At 44.3% G+C, this 21,351-nt stretch overlaps 1 protein-coding gene across 3 annotated transcripts in view; it reads left to right on the top strand.

Annotated features, from left to right (window-relative positions):
* Nucleotides 1–3,719: 3,719 nt before the first annotated feature.
* Nucleotides 3,720–21,351, top strand: part of PPEF1 (protein phosphatase with EF-hand domain 1) — a 42,472-nt gene continuing 24,840 nt past the window's right edge. Inside the window, exons 1-7 of one of the 3 annotated variants that reach the window (XM_080377145.1) lie at nucleotides 3,720–4,343; nucleotides 4,553–4,645; nucleotides 5,020–5,189; nucleotides 5,545–5,663; nucleotides 15,412–15,611; nucleotides 20,136–20,263; nucleotides 21,107–21,158. In XM_080377145.1, the coding sequence (XP_080233271.1) occupies nucleotides 15,548–15,611; nucleotides 20,136–20,263; nucleotides 21,107–21,158 (244 nt within the window). In that variant the 5' untranslated portion in view covers nucleotides 3,720–4,343; nucleotides 4,553–4,645; nucleotides 5,020–5,189; nucleotides 5,545–5,663; nucleotides 15,412–15,547. Of the gene's footprint in view, nucleotides 4,646–5,019; nucleotides 5,190–5,544; nucleotides 5,664–15,411; nucleotides 15,612–20,135; nucleotides 20,264–21,106; nucleotides 21,159–21,351 lie in introns of all 3 variants that reach the window. The other 2 variants (XM_080377144.1, XM_080377146.1) reach the window with 2 other exon arrangements.

Here is a 21,351-nt window from a genome sequence, read left to right as displayed (position 1 = left end):
AGGCACAGGTCACTGGGAGGCAGAGCTGTCCAAAACAGTAAGAAATCACCTGCCATATTTGTAAAAAGTGAAACTAAGTTCTCTCCTGTCACCTCAAGCAGTTTAAAATAAGCTTGGTTTATGGTCAACTCCACCTTTCAAATAGGTCTTGATTTTATGTAGGAAATGCAATATCTCAGGGATCATGCTCATAAATAGTGCAGCTGTTATCAAAGGACATTTCATCCAAAGGGACTCTCTCAAGACTGGTGGCTCCCCAGTTATAAAATCCCCTCCCCACAGAAAAAAGGGAAGACTTTGCTTAAGAATGTGCCAGTAGCGTTCAAAAAAAGTAGAAGAGCCTTAAAATCAAAGTCTCTGTATAAATACTATGCAGTTCAGACCCACTGTGTCTATTGGTGTCGATGGTCCTTCATTTTAATAACTGTAAACAGCAAAACTGTGCTGCCACTGCAGACATTGCTAAATGAATCACATAGCTAGTTCCTAGCAAGCACACAAATACTTTCAGGTACAGAAGACAGAAAACATTTTTAAACCAGTACACAATACAGCACCAGAAAGGGCTACATTTGCCCTTAAAATAAAAATAAAATTTTAACAAGGATAAAAATTACCCTGGCATTGATTATGGAACAAAATTGTGACTGGTACAAAATGGTCCAAAGTAGGACAGATTGGTCACATCCGCACTGCTACAGGCAGGAACTGCCTGGGCAGGTTCACCCTTTCGGCCACACATCTTCTCCAGGTCCAGCTCGTGTTCCGTTGGCCTGAAGACATTTTGGTGTGTTTTCATGGCCCTCTTGGTGTTTTTTCTTCTCCCAGACTGTGGGAAATAACACAAAGACCACGCTGCATCATTGGGATGCTCTTAGCCCATAAAACTGAGAATAGAGCTTGTGTTTCCAAGGGTGTGATGTGAAGGCACAAAGGTACGTAAGGGTGCTAAGCCCCTGGGATGGCAGAAGGGGGAACAAAGCTGAGTGAAGGCTGTTTGACACCCTGCCTGAGGATGTTCCCTGGCACATGTCCTTCCTCAGCTGGCTTAGATGGCCTGAACCACAATTTTACCAGGAGTTTGTGAAGAATTAAACAGCATAGATGACCAGAGGCCAGTGCTCCAGTCTACTTTGGCCTTCCTTTTTTAACCGATATACATATAGGTCAGCACTGTTTGAGAAGCCCCATGACAGCATCTTGTGCAGACTTAATGCTTTCTGTCTGTAGCTTTCTCCTTATAAGAAATTAATCTGCTTCTGAGCAAGGCAGAGCTGTGCATCCATGAGCTCCCAAAACACATACATAAGCACGGAGCCCTGCCTGGCACTTGACCGACTGGCAGCACGTGCGTGTGTCCTCAGAGGGGAAGGAGGAGGCAAAAGCACTAATCCGTGAGACAGAAGTGCTACTGCACGTAGCAATTTAGTGTTTCTCACAGAGTGCCAGACAGCTAAATCAGTGGCACACACAGATTTCATGTGTCTGGGAGCCAAACGCACATGACATGCGATGTCTCAGCACAAATGTGTGAATGGCACGCTTTGGTTTTAGCACAGTTAGGGAACGTACAAAATTCACGATTATACATGTACATGTGAACCATAAGCATGTCTCAGAAGCAGGATACTGACGTGCTGAGAAACCAAGACTATCAATGCTTTCAGAGCTTGAGTCAAACTATCAGGAGCTGGATCCCCTTGAAATGGTTGGAGCTATGATGGTCTACACATGCTGAAGATCTGGCTCTTGAAATAAAATATTCTTTCCATAAGTCTGAAGTGTAAGCTTAAGTCCTCTTCTGAAAAGGAGCTTTTCCTAAATGTAAGAAAACACCATGCAGATAGTTACCTGGTACTGGCCACCAGGATCAAGCCCATCCCTGTTAACACATGCACCCAGGGGAGCTGTGGCTGTTGTTGGCAAAGTAGGCACCATAGGATCACCATCTCTATTAGAAGTAGGGAAGTACCTGCAATGCAGGCTTGCATAGGAGAAGTCTACCTATAGCTGATTCAGCTTTGAGCCTGTATGCTGAAAGCAGTGCCTCTGTAGAAAACAGTTTACCCATGAGGCGGGATTGCTTTGGCTTCACCCTCCATGGGTTGCATACATGCTGCTAATGAAGCTGAGCAGAAGAAAGCCAGACCTGAGCACATCTGCCCTTTCAGGCTGCAGGACACACAAGCCCTTAATGTTGTTACAGTGCTAAATGTTATGGCCTTATCCTGCTGGGTCTCACTGTGTGATGTATGGGTGCTTTCTACTCAAAAGAGATTTTCAACCTGGCTCTATCCTTCCATTGCACTGCAATCTCTAACTACATCTTGCTCATACCCTAGAGTGTTTCTTTAGTAAGAGAAAGCACTGACAAAGGCTAATAGTTTTTGTAAGATGATGATTAAAGTAAGTTTCTTAATGAGACCCTGATTAAAGTAAGTTAAGCCCATTTTTCTCTTTCATCTTTAAGACAGGTAAATCACACCCTCCTGCTCTGATCCTGCAAAGATATTCAAGAGCAAACTGCAGCTCAGTGGAGCTAAGGGATCCCCTCCTCCTCCTGCAAAGGCACCTTAGCCCCAGCAGTCATTAGGGCTCCCACGCACAGATGCCATAGCAGCATCCATGCCCAGAGGTTATCCTTTTCCAAAGGCTTGCACGTGCAAAATAAGACAACATGTCATAATTCAAAAGTTAAACTGCTCCAAGTCAGGCTGAGATGGCTCTTTCTTTCTCAGTTAATCAAGTACAGGGGAAAACAAGGACGGCATTAACTGCGCTTGCTAGGTATGTGCTGTGAAAAGTGCTGGCCTTCTCCCAGCACTCAAACACTTCTCCGAACACAGAGGTGAAGGTAACAGTGCTCCGGTCTGCGCTGGTGAGATGTCTTCTCGGGGGTGTGTTGGGCTGCAGCCTCCGCCACCGCTGCACAGGCACTGCCATGCCTTGGCCCTGCGTGGAGGAGGCACACTGCTGCTGCCACGGCTGCCTCTGGTCTCTGCAGTCTCCTTAGCTACCCAGCCAAGGGACCACAGCAAGGTGGGGATCCCCCGCCTGCGCTGGCAGGGAAAAGCTCCCCTTGCGGGTGGGTGCTCAGCACCCCTGAGGATGGAGCCTCTGACCTGCGGCAGGGAGCAGCCCTGCCTGCGCCTTCCAGCAGCAGCCGGCCTGGGCCTAACCTGCACCAGTGAGAAGGGGCCCAGGGGACGGTACAAAATGGCCCCTGACGGCCCGTAGATCAAACAGGCTTAAAAGGAGGGGTGACACTCCTTTACTAGGCTTCCAGCCACCCATTCCCCCCCCTGGGCACCGCACAGCTCAGCAAGGCCTCGGCGCAGAGGTCCGCAGCCCCTGCGCCACTCCAGGCTGCCCCCCCACACCAGGGGCATGGGGGCTACGAGCCACCACAAAATGGCAGCCGGGCAGCACGGTATGGCAAGTGGACAGATTAAAACCTTGTAAATCCTGTCCCACAGAGCCGTGCCAGGCAGGTGGGTGGTGAGAGCGCCGGCTGCTTCAGCACCTCAGGGTGCTGGGTCTCTGTGCATTTTGGTTGATGTTGTTGCAGCAAACAGAGCTTTTTAGGGGATAAAAGCAAGCACTGCAGCAACATTGTCTAAATTATGTTCATACCCTTAGAAACACGTGATTGCAGGGCGCCTGTGGAAATGACCCTGCTGGGCCAGGGTTTCCTGCTTGAAGGGCCTTCCTGTTTCCTCTGCCACACACTGCACCCCCTCTGCCAGAGGCAGGACCCCACTTTCTTTACAGTTATGAGGTTGCCCGTCTTGGGCAGGAAAAAACCAGAGACTCATCGCTTCAACGGAAATGATAAAAGAAGTAAGCAAAAGCACAAAACGGAGAGCTGGCGATGGTTCCACTGGGGCTCGAACCCAGGACCTTCTGCGTGTAAAGCAGACGTGATAACCACTACACTATGGAACCGCCACGCCGACTCAGCGCCGCAGCAGTGCCCCTATCGACAAGACGCTGGCGCGCTTCCTTCCCCTGCCGACGCGGGTGCGGTGCGTGACGGGGGGTGGTGTCGTGCGTTGCCCCCCACACACACCGCGCGCCGCACCCGCGTCGGCGGGCAGCCGTTGGGCACGCGGCGAGCCGTTGGGCTGTGGGGAACAGCTTCTGAGGGCGGGGCGGGCCAGCTCTCTGCAGCAGGAGCCCCTGGGCTTTTCCTTGTCTTTTTTTTTTTTTTTTTAATTGCTAGTTAATTAAAAGTGTAGTGATTAACAAATATCTTAACGCGTTTTCTGCCCCTCGGATAGCTGCAGAGGAGCACTGAAGGGAGTAAATCACTTTAATAGGGCTCATGGCATCGGAAAGCAGAGGTGAGGTGTCTGTGGGAGCGCTGCGGGCTGCCCCTGCGTGTGAGGCCTGCCAGCCCGCAGCCTGGGGCCCGGCCCTCCCCGCCAGGCTGGGCCCAGGGAGGCCGGTAACAGCCTGAGGGGCAGGGCCCCGTTATGGCCCTATGCCGCCTGTAGCGGGGACCCTGAGCACTCCCCTCCCCGGCACGTGTTTGGCACATCTCTGCTTTCAGCCTATGCGCTCCTAACCTCATTGCCTCCAACCCTGACTTTGGAAACAGCTGGCAAGCCTTCCTGCAATCTGCTCGGCCGCTCGGTTCTCCCAGGTGAGTGGAGAACAGAGGTCGCTGGGTTGGTGCGTTACATCTCGGTACCTGGCAGGTTGCCCAGAGCGTGGGAAAGGCAGGCTGAGCCCCGTGAGAGGTGTAGCAACACCCCCACTCCTTCAGGGGAACCTGGCTGCATGGATTTTGTGTAAATCGCTCATGGGAAGGTGCTCTGCTGCTTACTGTGGGGTGTTTCACCTCTCTTTTCAGCTGCAGGAGGAAGGTGTAGATCATTTCCTCAGCGCAGGAGACAGTGTCTAAAATAATGTACTAAGAGGTGGCAGAGCCTGAAGTTTGTCGGTGACTCTGTAAAGCCCTTGAGGAAGGTGTGTGGTGCCTAATGGATCTGCAAAAGTTGTGGTTTATCCCTTCAGACACAGCATGGGACACACCAATCAGTGTTTCTAAAACGAGGTGTGAAAGCGAAACCATATGCTTTCTAAAATCCACCTTGAGAGCATCGAGGACTTTCCTTTACAAGCCTGGCAGAGGCCCCGAAAGCAGACCCTCCCCCCCAACGCTGCTGCATCTCGTCGCGTAGCACGTAAAGCCTGTGTGGGCCTGCACGGCGGGATCGGGGCGGTTGGGGTGGCCGCGGGGCTGCGCTGGGCTGGGCTGGGCTGCTCGGAGCGGGGCGGCTGCCGGTGCGGCGCCGCCAGCAGGGGGCGCCCCGCGCTCACCGACTCACCGCAGGGCCCCGGGCCGAGACGTTTGCTGCTGCGCGGCCCGGTCCGTGGGGGTTGTGAATGACACCCCTTTGCAACTGTTTTTTTTTTTTGGGGGGGGAGGGGAAAGTGTTTTGTTACAAGCAGCATGAGAAGGCCAGAGTGTGCGTAAGCGTGTCTTTACTAAAGGGAAGCTGATGGAGTACTGTCTGCTAACCCCCTACTTCCATCCAGCAATATCCAAGATTACTCAGGTTGTGGATTCACGGTGTATCCGCTGCAGAAGATGGCTCTTGGTGAGGATACAGAGTAGCGTGGCTGTTTCTGTGCAGTTCTGTGCCCATCTGCATCAGGTATTCATTCATTCAGGGACTTCTTTGTCTTCTGTTATACCACACAATGATTGCCTTATTTCCTCTATTATGTTTTACCTGGGGTTTTGCACTATTCATTTTACCTCAGTACCCACCATACTAAATCTTCACATCCCAAAGGGAGTGGCTTGTAGAAGTACAAATTAAGGCACCTGTACAGTGTTTATAGGGCTGTGATTAAAAGTTACGAACAGAAACTGTTGTTCGAAATATAAAGGTAAGTTTATGAATTTTCAGAAGCACGTGGTGCCTGTGGGCAAAACTGTAATTTTGTAGCTATATGTTGTAGTTGCCATGAATTTTGAAACTAATATTTTTGCTGAAGCAGCAGATGATTTACCATTACAAGGTAGCAATTCTGTCTTTTTGTCACTAGAAGCGATTTCATAAGGACAAGATTAATATGGAGGTGAAGAAATTTGTTTCTATAAACTTTGCTGACCCTCCACCATGTATGTGATGGCTTCACTTTGTTGACAGGTCCCAGTCTTTAAAAAAAAAAAACAATTAAAAAATTTAAATCCTTTTACATAGTGATCCATTAGTGTATGAGTCAAATCTGTGTACTCTGCTGACCTGGAGATCCTGCTTTAACCCAGAGGCACCTTTTGGGAAGAGACAATCTGGTAGGCTTGAGGCTTCAGAATGTAGGTTTTGCACTCTCTGTGCAGCTTATGGTTCACGAGACCAACAAAATGCAGACCAAGCTGTCATTAGGAAATTCTTGAACCCATTTATTTTTCCTTATGTTGCTTTACTAAGATTTGGCAAAACCTGAGTGCTGTAGATAGCTGTCATCTCTATAGGTCTAAGTGGAGGCTGAAGCTAACGTGAGGGAGGTAGAATTGTACAAATTAGGTTATTAGTCATTGCTTCCCAGAATAATCTGCATTCAACTAATAATTTGGGAAATTCTCCTTTCTTAAAAGAATTGTTCTCATTTTTACAGAAGGTATCCTGATGCTTTCATAGAGTTCTGGTCTAGTTTCTTGACCTTCAGGAGTCTGGAAGCCCTACATCTGCCTTTCTTTCACATTTCTGATTTTGTGTGTTTTGATGTCTTTTATTCATCATCTCACCCAGAATTGGGGGGGGGGGGGGGGGGGGGGGGGGGCAGGGGCAGGGGGGGGAGAGATTTCTTTTCCTGTTCATTCACCCAAATTAACTTACTCCTTCTGATTGTGAGAACAGATTTCTGTCGTTTCACTGACTGAGACACAGTTTAAAATTGTTCTGGAATTTATTTCTTTCTTCATTTCTTCTATTCCTTTTAATCTTTCTGTTTGTGACTGGATAGCCAAGTCTTTCAGACAGGGACTTGTCCCCTGGCTAGTATTTTAAAATACTTTATTGGGTCACATAAAAATAATTCTTTGAGCTTGGTAGGGTAAGAGGAGGAGAACCATATTCAGGGCTCAGAAGGAGCACATCCACTTAGACTATGGTTATCTTCAGTCTTTCTGAAAAATAATGGTTACATCACTTTGTAGTGGGAGTTTCTGAGAAATAAGCCTGAAGCAGAATTTGAATTATGTATGTCGAATGCCTGCATGGAGGCTTGGTCAGGAGGTTAATGTTTCCAAAGTATTTGGAAAACAGAATATGTGCTATTACATTGAAAAGGGCTTCTTGTAAAGGGATGTCCCAATTTCTGCACTAGCAACATAACTGTTTTTTTTCTTGTCATGCTAGACTGCTCAACAACATATTCTCAGAATTTCTGGCCTACTTTCTGTTCCAGCTTTTAATGCTAAAACCCTTCTCAGTATCATAAGTGTGTGATATGACTGCTGAACAAAAAAGCAGTAGTATGTGTGACCTTGTTGGTGGGACTGGTATGTTCTCTTCGCCCTTTGTAGGAAGGAGAATGGTCTTGTTTGGTACAGCCTATGTCCTTGGACTTGAACAGGAAAGGTTAATTTGGAAAGCACATTTGTGTTTCCTCAAGTTGCATGTTACTGTGATCCCCATAGGTAACTGGAGAGGTGGCTCAGTCCAGCAAGACTGACTCTTTATCAGGTTGCTTAGTCATGGCTGACCACTAAGACAGAGGATGAACATCTACCATGAATAACAAAAGAAAACATGCAGTGGGGACTTTAAGTCCTACAGAATCTAACAGCCAAGGGTTTGATCCCTCTCCCAGTGATCTTGGATGAAATATTTCTGATGGATTTGTTGGCCATTGGAACAAACCTTATAGCCTCTAATTGTGCAGAGATCTTGGTCAATGCCAATATAGATGCATTTATCAGGTACTGTAAATGTTTTATAAATAATGTGTATCCCCAGAGTGCAGTGGAAAGAATTTATGATGTATTTTTGCTTGCATGCATTTTGGCGGAACAGTGTGATCATACATAAATGATTAGCTACTGTAACCCTGATCAGGGAAAGTGCATCCTGCCAGAAAAACAAACATCAAAAGTCTTCTGGGTCATGCAGAATTGCCTGGTATGTATTCCACTTACTATCTTGTCTCACAGGAGAGGAACAGCTTTGAAAGTGGAAGCTTGTGTCTGGGACTCCAGAATCTCAAAGGACTAGCTCAGTCAATCAAACCAGTGTATTCACACAGTGCCTTCTGCTCTGCTGTTTTGACGTTTTAAATATCTTTTGCATATTAACAACTGTATCTGTTCTGTCACGGTAAGGGCAGCTGTCTGTCTGTCCCAAAAGACAATTGGATCACTCTGTCCTTCACAGTGGTGGCTGATGGCAAATATTTCCTGAAAATATCACATTACAGTATTATTAGTACTTTGGGGCAGGGGCAGGAGGGAGAAGATCTTGCTTTGTTTGTCTGTTTTCTCAGAAATCTTTTGCTCTTTATCCAGTCCTGGTGGGACTCTGTTATGTGGAGAGGCTGCAGGGCAAGGGGCACAGTGATTCCCCCATCTTGTGCCCATCCATGTGAAGCTTTCTCCCACCACAGCGAGCTTTATAACCCATGGTCCTCTTTGGACCCACAGGCCTCCATGCTGACTGCACAGAAGTGACTGCTGTGCTCTGTTCCATCACTATGCGCAGCAGCAAGCAGCCCCTCCCCAGCTTTCAGAGAGGGACGGAAGGACAGACCGGGGGAAAGTTGGTGTGATGAGGATGTGGACGAGTGGTGTTGAAGACTGGGCCCAAAACTGTACTGGTGATATTACAATACCATACTTCTACTGACACCTCCTGGTTTTGAGCGGTTTGTGGTGGATGTGTTCAATATCGCAGTGTCCCCATCGATACACTGCCAGAAGTGGCAGATTCCTCAGGGGCTGTTGTGCCAGCAGTGGGCAGTGACAACTCACCCGCGGTGTGATGGCTCTGCCCTTCCCCAAGCACCCGTGCAGTGACTCAGCAGGGTGAGGAGCCAGGGCAGAGGTGCAGACCCTGCTGCTGGGGGTCAGGGTTTGATTTCAAAGCATGCAGCACCGTGGCTTCCTGACCGCACAGGGGAGCAATGCTGCAGCGTTCTCGGCTTGTCCCATCCCTTTCCAGTGGTTGCACAAGGAGCAGACGAGCTGAAGCATGAACCGAGTCCACTGAATTCACGGTTTAAGAGGAGAAACGTGTGCATGAACATGAAGAAATAAAGTGTACGGGCATTAATGCAGTGCTTCTGAGCGCAAGATTTGAGTGCTTTGTACTTGCCCCGTTATCTGGGTATGACTGATAGTTTCGGAGGACACCTATATCACTAATGTGCAGATACAATGCCTCATGGTAAATTCAGTATTTCTTTCCTTAAGGTCTTTCATAATCATGCCAATCACATCCAATAACCAAATACCTAGACAGCCCTTAGGTTTTTTCCTGCTGTGCTAGATCTGCTAAAATGCAGATCATTGCCTCAACACAGCAGAAAGACCGTTCCTCTTGAAAGAGATCATGTGACTCCAGATGCGAAGCAGATAACTTCAGCCCATCCCTTTCTCTGCCTGAGATTCAGGATGCATGGTGACAAACCAGCTCTTCAACAGCACGCACACAGTGCAGCTGGAGGGCTGCAGCCATGAACTTTCACATCAGGCTGGACAATGAATACGGTGTTTTCCCCTGACTGTTTCTGAAGAGCAGCGCTCAAGAAATTTCCTCTCGGGAAGCTGTATAAATAGGTGGAGGGCAAGTGCATTGCAGCTCCTGAGCTCCAGAGCCCCAGAGCGAATCGAAGCACCTATTCTGCAGAGCTGTGCCCCTCATTGTGCAGTTCTGCTTCCAAAAAGGGGCTGCTTTCTCTTAACAAAAGAATCTTCTAAAGGTACTCTTGTAGAAAAAATCCCGATATTGCTGAAGCAGAAAGAAAAAAACAGGTAATATCTTTGGGTGGGGTGTATGTATATATTTTAGCTCACTTAAAGAGAAAACTGACTTCATCCTAAAGTCTGTGTAGGGAATGAATGACGGTTGTATGTGGACTATTTATGATAGAAGAATCTGTGTGCTTCAAACTATAAAGTTTGACCTGGACTAGATCAGTTATCAAGAACTTCTCAGCACAGATGAGATCAAATAGCTTTGAGAATATTTCATGTGCTTTCTGTTTAGGAAGAAGTATTTTATGATGATAATTTTGAACCTTGTTCTGATGCATAACTTAAATTTTATTAAAACCAACATGAATTTCAGCTGAAGCATGATTTTCAGTTTTAAACTGACTCAGAAGTCAACACATATTTATGCTGGAGCTTTGCTTTTTCACCACTTTCCCTCTTCAAGTAAGGAGAATTGAATGGGATGTCATTAAGACTCTGCTCATTAACTGCAGAACAGTGCATGATTCGGATTTTGCTTACAATGGGTGTTAACTTTTATGCTCCAGTTGGATCCAGTTTACTAGAACTAACTTCCCGTCAGGATTTTCAGCTTTTTCCTTGCTTCCTATAGGAATCTCCCCCTAGAGGCATTTAACCTTTCTGGAAAGTGATATGATGGCTTTGCTTATACTTCAAGGTGATCTGCACCCCATTTGTCTACTTGTATATGCCATTTCCCCTCTTTTTAAAAAAACATTCTCCCCAAAGTCTTGCTGCACAAAAAATAAGGCTGCTTGCTTTGTTTACTTACGTTCCATACAAAGAAGTGCAAATGTTTTGTTTAAATGTATCCTTTATTGATTTTACATAGCATGAACTGGCATTCTCCCATCATTTTTCTGCAGGTTCTCTTTGGATTTGCCTGCAGTTCCTGAACTCAACAATTGCTCAAACAACCTCTGCAAGTTCACACCTTTGTAGCTCTTGCTTTTATTTCTTTTTTTGTAGTGCATTTTTGGGGTCAGGAATATAAGTACACCTTAATGAGCTGGTCTGTCTTCATCTTATTCTCTTTCAGGCATTGCTGGCTTTCCAGTATCTTACTACATCCATTCCGTATTGATTCTTGGCCCAAACACTGAGATCTGTCAACACAGCCATCGCTAGAAATTATTCCATCAGTTCTATATTAAGCTTAGCCTTGCTTCTCTGAGCAGGCTGAAGAAATTATCTGTAAACAAAAAGCCTTTCTCATTTCTTTCTTTCACATATATATAATCACTGAAAGTCACTTGATAGAAGCATCAATTTGTCCCATGGATGTAAAATAAGAGAGAACTAAATACATACTGTCTTGCCTATGTTTGATGTTCTCGTGTCAGCCTCTTAGCACACCAAATTCAGTGTCGGTGTCAAAATTACAGCTCTTGTGCCATAGCTAGGTTCTCTTTCACTCTGTTAGTTGACTATGGCTGCTTCATCCCGCTTTTTGCTGAGTGGGTCTTTTTAGCTAATGAAAACTTTTAACTCATATCTAGATTCCTGTCCTTGACAATCCCAGCTCTGGCAACAAGACAGTTTTAAAGAGTTGTCCCTCTACAGGTGCTACCTAGGTGTTGTGATTTAATGTCTGGGTTCTCTTTTCTAGGGTATTTTTCTCTTTCCTGCTTCATTCCCTCAGCAATGCACAGCAGCAAATCCATCACAAACCCATGTTAAAGGATCTCTCAGTTCTCCTCAGTCCTTGTTTCCAAAGGAAAACAACTTTTTCTTGGAAGAAATCTGTGAGTCACAGAACATTAAAAAATAGATAGCATTGGAAGCATCCACCCATCCATCCACCTGATCCTTATGGAGAAAACTCTCCCTATCTCATCACCTCTCCAATCACATGTACCTTCTAAGACATGAGAGTACCTTCTAAGTCATGGGAGATCATAACTATCTGTTCACAGATATGTTTGAGAAAGGAGCAAGTAGGGAAACAAGGCACATTGCTTGTGGTAGCTGTTGAAACAACTTGTAGGGGAAGTAGCATAATTGTGGAAATCCCATATTAACAAAAATAAAGGGAAGAGCCTTTCATTCTTTGCTTATCAAAGGTAAGAAACAAATGGGACAAAGCAAGAATAAGAAGTTAAAGCCTAGTGGCTCTTATTCATATGGCTTCCACATCCTCAGGCTTGACCTAGCTTACACTTGTCTGCCAGCAGCACAGCTCATCTAATTTTAAAAGATAAGGTACGCTTGAAAGGATAGCTCCCTCCCAAAGGATCTTCAGGCTGATTTCATTAAAAGTCAGCTATAAATCTTTACAAGATTTCCATTATTCTTGAGGCAACCTGGTCTTTACGTGACTGACAAACTGGAAGCATGATTGATTTGGGGCAGCACCTATCATATCCAGATCAAATGGTGCTGATTCATTATCTCTGTAAATCAGGCTTTCGACAGCTCAGGTTCTGAACCCCAAATTTCTGAGCACTTGCTACAGTGTAACCTTCAGTGACTCCTATCCAGAAAAAGAGCAGCATATGCCACTCCAACTTAGCTTGGTGCACGTCTATTGGCCTGGTTGGAATAACATTTTATTTTGCTTCAGTGGATGGGCTGTGTATTCAGTGCCTGTCCATCACAAAAATGCCTTTTTGTTGAACTGAAAGGTAGCAATTTCTTGGAGTTATGTCTGAAAATGGGACAGGTCACTGCCTTGTAGAGATTGAATTACTGCCTGCTTTTTAGTGGGCATGACAGATTCTGTCTTAAGGGTGAATTAGTGGTATAGTAACCAGAATGCTAACAGAGCATTATGTCCCAAATTCTCACCCAGCTACCTTGGCTCTCTGAAGCCTTTTTCAGTACCTTGGTAATCGCCCAGATTTCCATTTCATCAGCCAACATTTGGGGAAGTTTTGTAATGACAAATGATTCTTCACCAGACATTGCTACACTGCATGGTAAATAACTCAGAGAAATGACTCTAACATTTTAAATGCTTGGTTTTCAACCTTCTTCCCTTTGGAAGGCCTTCATGGCCTTTGCCCAGTGTTTTTCTATGTCTTTGCCCAGGAAGGCAGGGTTTGGCATGGAGCAGGAGTTGGCTTGAACAAACCTACCTAAGGAGGGGGAGGCGAGGGATTTCTTCCCTTGAAGCGGCTCAGTCAGGAGCAATGAAGAGCCCGGGAAGGGGGGTGGGGGGGATGGGGTAGCACTGGCTCTTTCTGCAGTGGCTTGTTCCCCTCATTCATGATTCTTACAAGAAGGGAAGAAAGTGAATTTGCTGAGCCTGGGTGGGGACCCTGCATGCTGGAGTCTGGACATGCAGGTTGGTGGCCAGGAGGGCTCTGAAGCAGCTTAAGAAGCCATCAGGAAATAGGGTAGTAGCTTGGATGCTTACTGTGTCCATCTTAGGATGCAGATATTTGGGACTGAAGGTGATGATTATTCCCCTGTACCAGCTCTTTGATGCCAGATTTGGCTTTCTTAAGAGGTTAACGATAGGCTATGTTTGTGCAAGTTTTCCTCCAAGCTTTGAGTGTATGTTTCACGTTTCATTTACTATCACTATAAAATTCTGTCCCTATGTCTCTTTTTTATTTCTTTGCTCAAGGAGGTGATAGAAGTCCATGAATTTAGAGGTAGGTGGAAGGAAGAGTGGGAATGACTGGGAGAAAAGCTTAAGCTGTTGAAAGTAGGGTGTGACGGTGATTCAGATCACCCTTTCTTGGGCTATTCCATTGTTTGCTAGGGCTTGGGTGGAGTCCTGAGGGGTGTGATGGTTCTGTTTGGGGCTCCTGTTGCCCAGTCGCTGGGCATACACTGACATGCCCTTTGGCGAAGACAGTCTTGCTACAACAGGACTTAGATTGTAAGCTCTATTTTGCTCTTGGTACTAGTCTTCAGATCACAATTCAAGTCATGGCTGGCTGTTTTGAGATGGAGCAATGAAAACCTGAGATTTTCCGAAGAGGGCAAGTGCAAAAATGTTATTCAGGAGAACAACAATGGTTTGGAGAGAAGACTGATTTGAGCTATTGGCAATATCAGTGCTGTATTTGATGCTGCCAAAGCCACGGATTGGCTCAAAATTAATGTAACAGCACTTTTTTGGTTTTCATGATAGCTCCTTCAGAGAGAAGAAAAGCAGTCCATTGTAGGGAAAAAACCCTAAAATCCTTCTTTTCTGAAATAAAAACTGACTCAGAAGGAGACAGAACCAGTTCAAGTGTAGGATACCCTTGTGTTGTGGGACCCTGAAAAATAGCCCCACAGGTATAAAGAGTCATATGTTATTAATATAATATGTCACGACATGTTATAATATAATGCAAAATAATAAATATATTAAACGTGCAAATAGTCCCACAACAATAAATGTAGTCTAACTATTGAAATTGAAAATAGGCATTTATGTCTTTCTCTCTCTTATCATCCTGTTATTTTTACTTCTGCTAGTAAAGCCAAAGGAAAAGAATAGTAGTTAAGTATTCATTATATGATAATGAGTGTCTTGTTTGTTTTAAAACTCAAGTTAAAGAAAAGGAATATCAATGAAACAAAACAAATGTAAAAATGTAGGTGTCAGACATGCTAGAGAGAAACATGTATCCCTGGAGACAGGGAGAGAGTGGGGTCAGTGTGATCATGTAAGAAATCTTTAGCTACAGCAAAGTTCAGTCTCTCTAAGAGCATCAGTGACTTTCTTGTTACTTAGAAATTAATCCATTTTCTATCTCAGGGGAATTGCATTCATTTAAACTTGTTGATTAGGAAGTGTGTTGCATTAGTGAATGATACCATTTAGCGAAGGGCTGAGCAAGTGCCAGGAGAAAAACCCAAAAGGCCACACTGCAAAATGTACTTTGTTCATTTATTTAATTAAACCCGATTGTTTCTTTAGAATGTTTCAGTAGAAATGCGACAGAAAATTGGATGGTTTATTTAAATGAAATCTGATAATAAAGCAATTTACAATGGCGCTGTTTCCCCTTGTAAGTGTGGTGGTGGTGACACTGCGGGTTAAAGTAATAAATGGGGTGGTAGGGCACCTTTTCAAATCAATAGTGTTAGGAGGACTGAGGTTTGGGGTTTTTTTAGCAGTAGTATCAGATGTAATTTTAAGGCCTTAAAATTCTGCAGTTCCGATTTTCAAATCACAAGAATGAAGAGTAACATGCCTCTGTAGTCCCTTGTCCCTGGTAGTAAGGCTTTAAATAGCTATGCTTCAGATTAAGAAATCACTGGTGCACATTAACTTTCAGCTAACATATAAGGAGTAAACTGTATTAATTACTGAGTTCATGTCTTGAATGCAAGCTGATAGTAATCAAATGTGAAAAAGAAACCTAGTGTGGTTCATCAGGTCCAGTTTGTGTAGAATGTGCTGTACAGTAATTTGTTATGAGCAGTAGGTAAGTGCGATTCTGTGTTGTCACTTTTTTTTTTTTTTTTTTTCCCCCTCCTCCCCTCTCCCTCTCCCCCAGTCCGCTCGTTGGGAGTGCTAGGAGGTGCCCAGGAGCCCCGAGGGGTGTAATCCTCATCACAGAAGGAGCAGAGAGGAAAGTGTGTAATGCAAACAGCTGACAGAAACATGCTTCGTATCAGCAGCAATTAAAACTGATGGGCAGCACCATTGGAACCATGGGGTGCAGCAGTTCTGTAGCTGACAGAAAGTCAGAGAAAGGTGAGTGCTGCCTTTGTCTTCAGGGTCAGTGGTTGTTCTCTCTGTAATACCAGAAGAGGATTGCAAGTTAATATTTCTCCCTAGTCCTGGTGTCAAAATACTTATTAAGAAAAAATTATTTTCTGATAGTCCTCTTTTTAAAAGACTGTTCATAGCTTTTAGATGCTGGCTGCGGTCAGAGGGCAACTGTAGACAATCTCTAACATCTACAGATTGAGTTGGAAAAGATTCACAGCATCTGAGACAGAAGCTAAATTTCAGATGTGTCTGTGCTTGCTCTGTCACCGCTAAAACATATGGGGTAAGGTACTGAGGGGGACTTCTTATGCCCTTTCACAACACAAGATTCCTGGGCAAACTGCCCCAGTTTCCCTGCTGCTGGGTGACCCCAAATAAGAAACAACTGTAATAAAGCAGAGCTACTACAATGACTCTCAGAATCAATTTTCTGCCATACCAAGTGCCTGGCCTGAAATTCTCCCTGACAGTTACCGGGGCTGTCAGTCGGAAGTTTCTACAGTACCTAGTTAAACATACAATTAAAAAATTAATGCATCATCTCCCTGCTTTTAATCATACCACACCCTGATGTGAACACACCGGGCTTTGCACAGACAGGTGGATTCCAGGATTAGCTCAGATCTTTGTTCAGACTCTTTGTGTTCTCTTTCAAGGTTTGTCATTAAAGCACAATTTACAGGTCTGCCGAGAGCCATGTTATTGTAGCACTGTGCATAGTCTTAGGAGATTATTTCACTGAACAACCAGGACACAAGTCACAGGAAACTCATGACTAAGAAGCTGGAGCTACATGGCTACAGGGATCCAAGCTGACTGGTTTAACGTAGCCCTCAGCTTTGTGTACACTACTTGGCTGTCACAGCACCATCAGTGCTGTGTCACAGCAGTGAAAGTAGAATGGAAACATCTGGAGTCACAGACCTACCTGTAACTGGGAAGCAGTCCATCCTTTTTGGGTTTGCATGCTATGCATATTTGTGCCTTGCAAGGCCTCAGAGATGAGTTAGTTGGGAAAATTTCTGAGGGTGTAAAAGCTTGGAGTCGTCACAAGGAGTAGTACTCTTTCTCATCTTACATTCATCAATACACATTGGCATGGAGCCAGGCTTCACTACTCCAAAGCTGGCTTATGATTTTGTGTGCTTGTTTGACAATGTTTTGTCCTCTCCAGTTGCTGGATGGTGTTCTTTCTGCACTTCAGCAGTAGTCAAATGATGTTGAACCATAATTCCATCTGCAGCCTGAGGCTGTACGTCCCTCTAATGCATTAATAACATGAATTTATCAGGTATTTGCTGACGTGGGGACCTTCTGCAGCTGTTAATTTCTGTTACAGATGCAGTTTAGCCTAGTGTGAAAATCATATTCTGATTCAGTCCTGAGAATAACAGGATTGTAATAAGTACAATTAAAAAAAAAAACCACCAGGAAATATTCTGTTAGATTTGCAACATTAACCATAGTGGTCGATATATATCTGTCTTTTGTAATACCAGTGGAACTGTGCTGTGTTAAGTGCTCAGGACCATTAAGCAACCCAGAGGGGCTTTAATGGGAAGTTTAATGGTTCTGATGCTGGAATTCAGTTTCTGTGCTGGTGGCTGCGCTTTGCCCCTTAGGTACTCTTCTAAACAGAAAAGCTGATGACAGCCTTGCTATGGTGTGTCAGATTTTCAGGTCTGTAGTGATGGTGAATTCTAGAAAGGACAGAAAATAAGAGAGATTTCAGAGTTTATGTAGGGTATGAAGGATGCTCTTAGTCATATAAGGGTTACGTACCCTTCAGGCAGGAGGATTTTTCTAGGTTGGATGTGATACCTGTAGGATGGGAGTCTTTACTGATTTTGGCTTTGTCTGGACTGGAAAACTTTACCACTTTAACTATATTGTATACTTATTAACGGTAAAATATACCAACAATGTGCTATTATGGCACCTGTAAGCATTTTAATGAAAAAGCTCCCTTAATGTTATACATTTATTACTCAAATCACTTTTCCATGAAGTTTTTTCTTTACCTGTGTAACTGTCAGTTTAAGAAAAAAATCATTCTCGCTCGGGGGTACTACTTGTCCGAGTCTCAAAATTCCTGGTATTTGTGATCAGCTAGAATAACTGACTACTATAAACTGTTGTCCCTCTAATACAGAGCTTTTCTTTGCTGTTTTGCAGGGAGAAAAAGCATTAATATGAATTGTTTGTTGGTTGTTATTTCTTGTTTTGTTTTTCAGCATCAACTGTTCATTTTGGCAACAGTAATAAAACAGAAACATTTGTGTTAAGACATTAGTGTTGGTTTTCGTTTCCTCCTTTTTCATGAATTTGCAGTGCTGTGCAGTGGTGATTGTGTCAAACTCTGGAATTCAGGGGAACATCTCAGTTTTGTTTCTGTGCTTCTGATCCTCTGTTCATCTGCTCAGAAATGAGCTCTAGCTCTTGGGAGTGTCAGGAGCTAAGATCAGTGTACCCCTTTGGTCCTTGTACTTTTGACAGTGGTGCCTTGCAGGTGCTTTGGCTTGTTCCCCCAAGATCAGAAGCGTAAAGACTTTTTTTCTGTGTCCTATGCTGAGCTATTCAGGATTGAGTTCCTTAGGAAACTTCTTAAAGTGAGGTGTTAGCTGCAGGGCTGGAGGCAAAGGCTTGGCATTGCTGGCCCTGTCTATTTATTTACTGGTGTCCTGTTGAGAGTACAGGGGGAAAGAGATAGGGAAGAAGAGGTAGGGAAAATAAGGTAAGGAACCAGCTGACAAATACTTCTGTTCAACTTTGAGTAAACTTGTCATCTCTTGAGAGCAGTCTCATACCTTACTCTATTTTTTGTTGCCAGGCAATATGGTAGCGGCAATGTGGTTATATTGGGACAGGTATAGGAAGCAATGCCCCTGTGCTTTATCTTCCTCTCACCGTTACGCAGTGATGCATGTAATGCCTCTTGACTGCCCTTGTTAGTGCTCTGTAGGGCTAAGCACGTTAATACTGAGTCCCCTTCTGACCATAATTTAAGCAAATGACTAGATTTGAATTTACCATCTTTTCAGCTGCTCGATCTTCAAGGCAGTAGCTGCATTTTTTTCCAATTTTGTATAGTAAATGGTGTCCTCCCCTGGATGATAAATCCATACTTACATATGCCCTAAGTATCTGAAAGGTGCATTTATTCCTCTGTAGCTGACCTTAAAAAACCCGTTAACAAGTGACCAAGGAATGCTTTTCTCAAAGTTAGTTGATTTTTCTGAATAAACACCCTTCAACAGCAGAAGTTACTGCTGAGGTTACCTGTTCCTCCTTTTCCAAGCTCATGGTTAATTCAGGCTGAACACAGCCCCTCCAGCCTTCTGCTTTCACTCCTCCCTCTTGTCTTCCTGCTAGCAGTGCTACTGCCACCCATGTTTCACACCCCGTCTCCTTACAGCTGCTGCCCTTTGGGTAGCAGGAGTAGCAGGAGGGATTGTCAGCATGGTAGTGAGGGATCAAGTGGGCATCAGCTCCTGGAGCTCTTGTCGTCCCGCATAGCTCTCACTGGTGGCCACTGTTCATGTGGCACTAACTGCTTGATAAAGGCGTGAGGAGCTCCTAGCACAGGACACTGCCCACTCTAGGACCTCTTTGTGCAACCAGTTGTTGATCTGGTTGATAAACTTTTATCTGAGCAGCTAAGGGGATGTGATCCTTTTGTGGCATGAATGGGTCCTGTAGGCAGCAGGCCCTTTGCTCCAGGCTGCAGTCTTGGTGATTGTCCTTCCGTGATGTTTCCAGACTCCAGCAGTACTCCAGACTGAGACAATAGTAGACACAACTTCATAAAGTGCTGAGTGGGATGTGTATTCAACACATAGTCCAAAATTATCTTCTGGCATGTCCCACTGAATTCTTGTGGCGAGCATTCCTTTGTTCACCAAGCTAGCCTTTTGGCACGTCTATTTAAGCAACATATGCTGCCCTTCAGTACTATTAGTTAACATTTTATCCTAAGGTTTGAATTTTTCTGGCTTGGTGATACAGCTGTGCAGGCAAAAACTTTCTGTTAAAAGAAGCTATTACAAACTGTGTCATTACATGGTGTTCATGTTACAGCTTGTGAATTCTGAAGCTTTTTACTGCTGCTTGGTAAAGAAATACATTTTGTTGGTAGGCCAAACTGCTGCTTTTCATTTCCTTACCTTCCCAAAACCCCCATACTGCCCATCAGCTGAACATGGCTGACTTCTTAAATGAGTACTGTCTTCAGGACAATGAAATGGGGAAGGTTTCTAACAATGTAGGCCTGAGCAAGTCAGCTAGTTTGGGATCTGTCCATGAAGACAGAAACAGTAAAAGCATCATGTGTTCATTATCAGAAAACACTTTTTCAGTCTCACTTTTGCAGAGTTTCATCTTAATGTCAACTGTGCACAATGGACTGAATTTGTCATCTGTCTGCAAAATTCTGCAAAGGCAGCATGTGTGTTTTCATTGTAGATTATACTGCCTCCATGTGTACTCCATTGCTTTCTGTTTTGACAGCCATTAGAGCTGCTATCCTCATCCAGAATTGGTACCGCTTCACGATGGCCCGGCTAGAAATGAGGCGCCGCTATTCTCTGAATATCTTTCAGTCAATTGAATATGCTGATGAGCAAGATCAACTACAGGTTTGTAATCTTCAATTCTTCCTGTATGAACAGTTATGTTGTCCCCAGAGGACTGAAGCTGCACAAACAAAATGGACATGTGGTTATTTCTTCCTACAGAGCTGTGTCTGCTTCCCTACCTCACACATAAACTAATTATGTTGTGAGTATACATACATAAATATGTGTGGTGTGCGTATATATATCTGTATACATGTGTGTGTACATATATATATATATATACACACACACATCTAAGCAGCAGGACACCATTCTGCCTATACAGCCATATCTAGGTTAGAGGTTCCTGCAGAACAGCTCTATTAGCCAGGGATTGCAGGTTATCCCACTATGGGTGATCTTAATCACGTCTGTGAGGCACAATACATGCAACAGAGACATCAGTGTCTCAGCATGTCAGCCAAGGCTTCCTTTAGGATCAATACAGGGAATTAGGAACTTCTAGGGGTTTGTGTTCATCCTAGCATCAGTGTCTAAAGTCAGTTTGGTGCGTTGTAGCAGTATTTTTCTATTGACTACAAGGAAGTCTAGGCAAATAGTCTAGATGAAAGCTAAGATGAATTACACCCAAAACTGTCAGCAGCATTGATACAGTCCTGGAACTTTTTGTGTATTCATATAGTGTCAAATTCATAGCAAAGAAGGAAAGGAGTAAACCAATTTTTGTAGTAGGACATAAGTTGTGTCATTATTGCAGGCTGATGATATGGGAACTTACAGTAGTGTTTTAGATCCCCGTAAATGGGAAATCACTAGTAATTGAGTAAGGAAAGAGAATGTTAATGCTTGTTGGATCCCCTAAACTGATCAGTGTGTGTTTGTTCTTTTCTTTTCCACATTCAGCTATCCAACTTCTTTACATTCATGCTGGATCACTGTACTCAACCTGATTCAGGTAAGGATAAAAATCAAAGTAATATGGAGATTCTGTTTAAAAAACCTGATCTGAGGAAAGTTAATTTTCAATGTGATGTTTACAACCTATGGCATGTGCTGGGGCTGAGTGTTAATTTCCCAAATACTGTAATAACAATTTGATCCTGTAAGTGTTGACTCTGCTCAATATCCACTCAGTGAGTCAAGATGTA

The sequence above is a fragment of the Falco punctatus genome (genome assembly GCF_963210335.1).
Source record: "Falco punctatus genome assembly, chromosome: 2".
Classification (NCBI taxonomy): domain Eukaryota; kingdom Metazoa; phylum Chordata; class Aves; order Falconiformes; family Falconidae; genus Falco; species Falco punctatus.
This window is presented reverse-complemented; position numbering and strand designations above follow the sequence as displayed.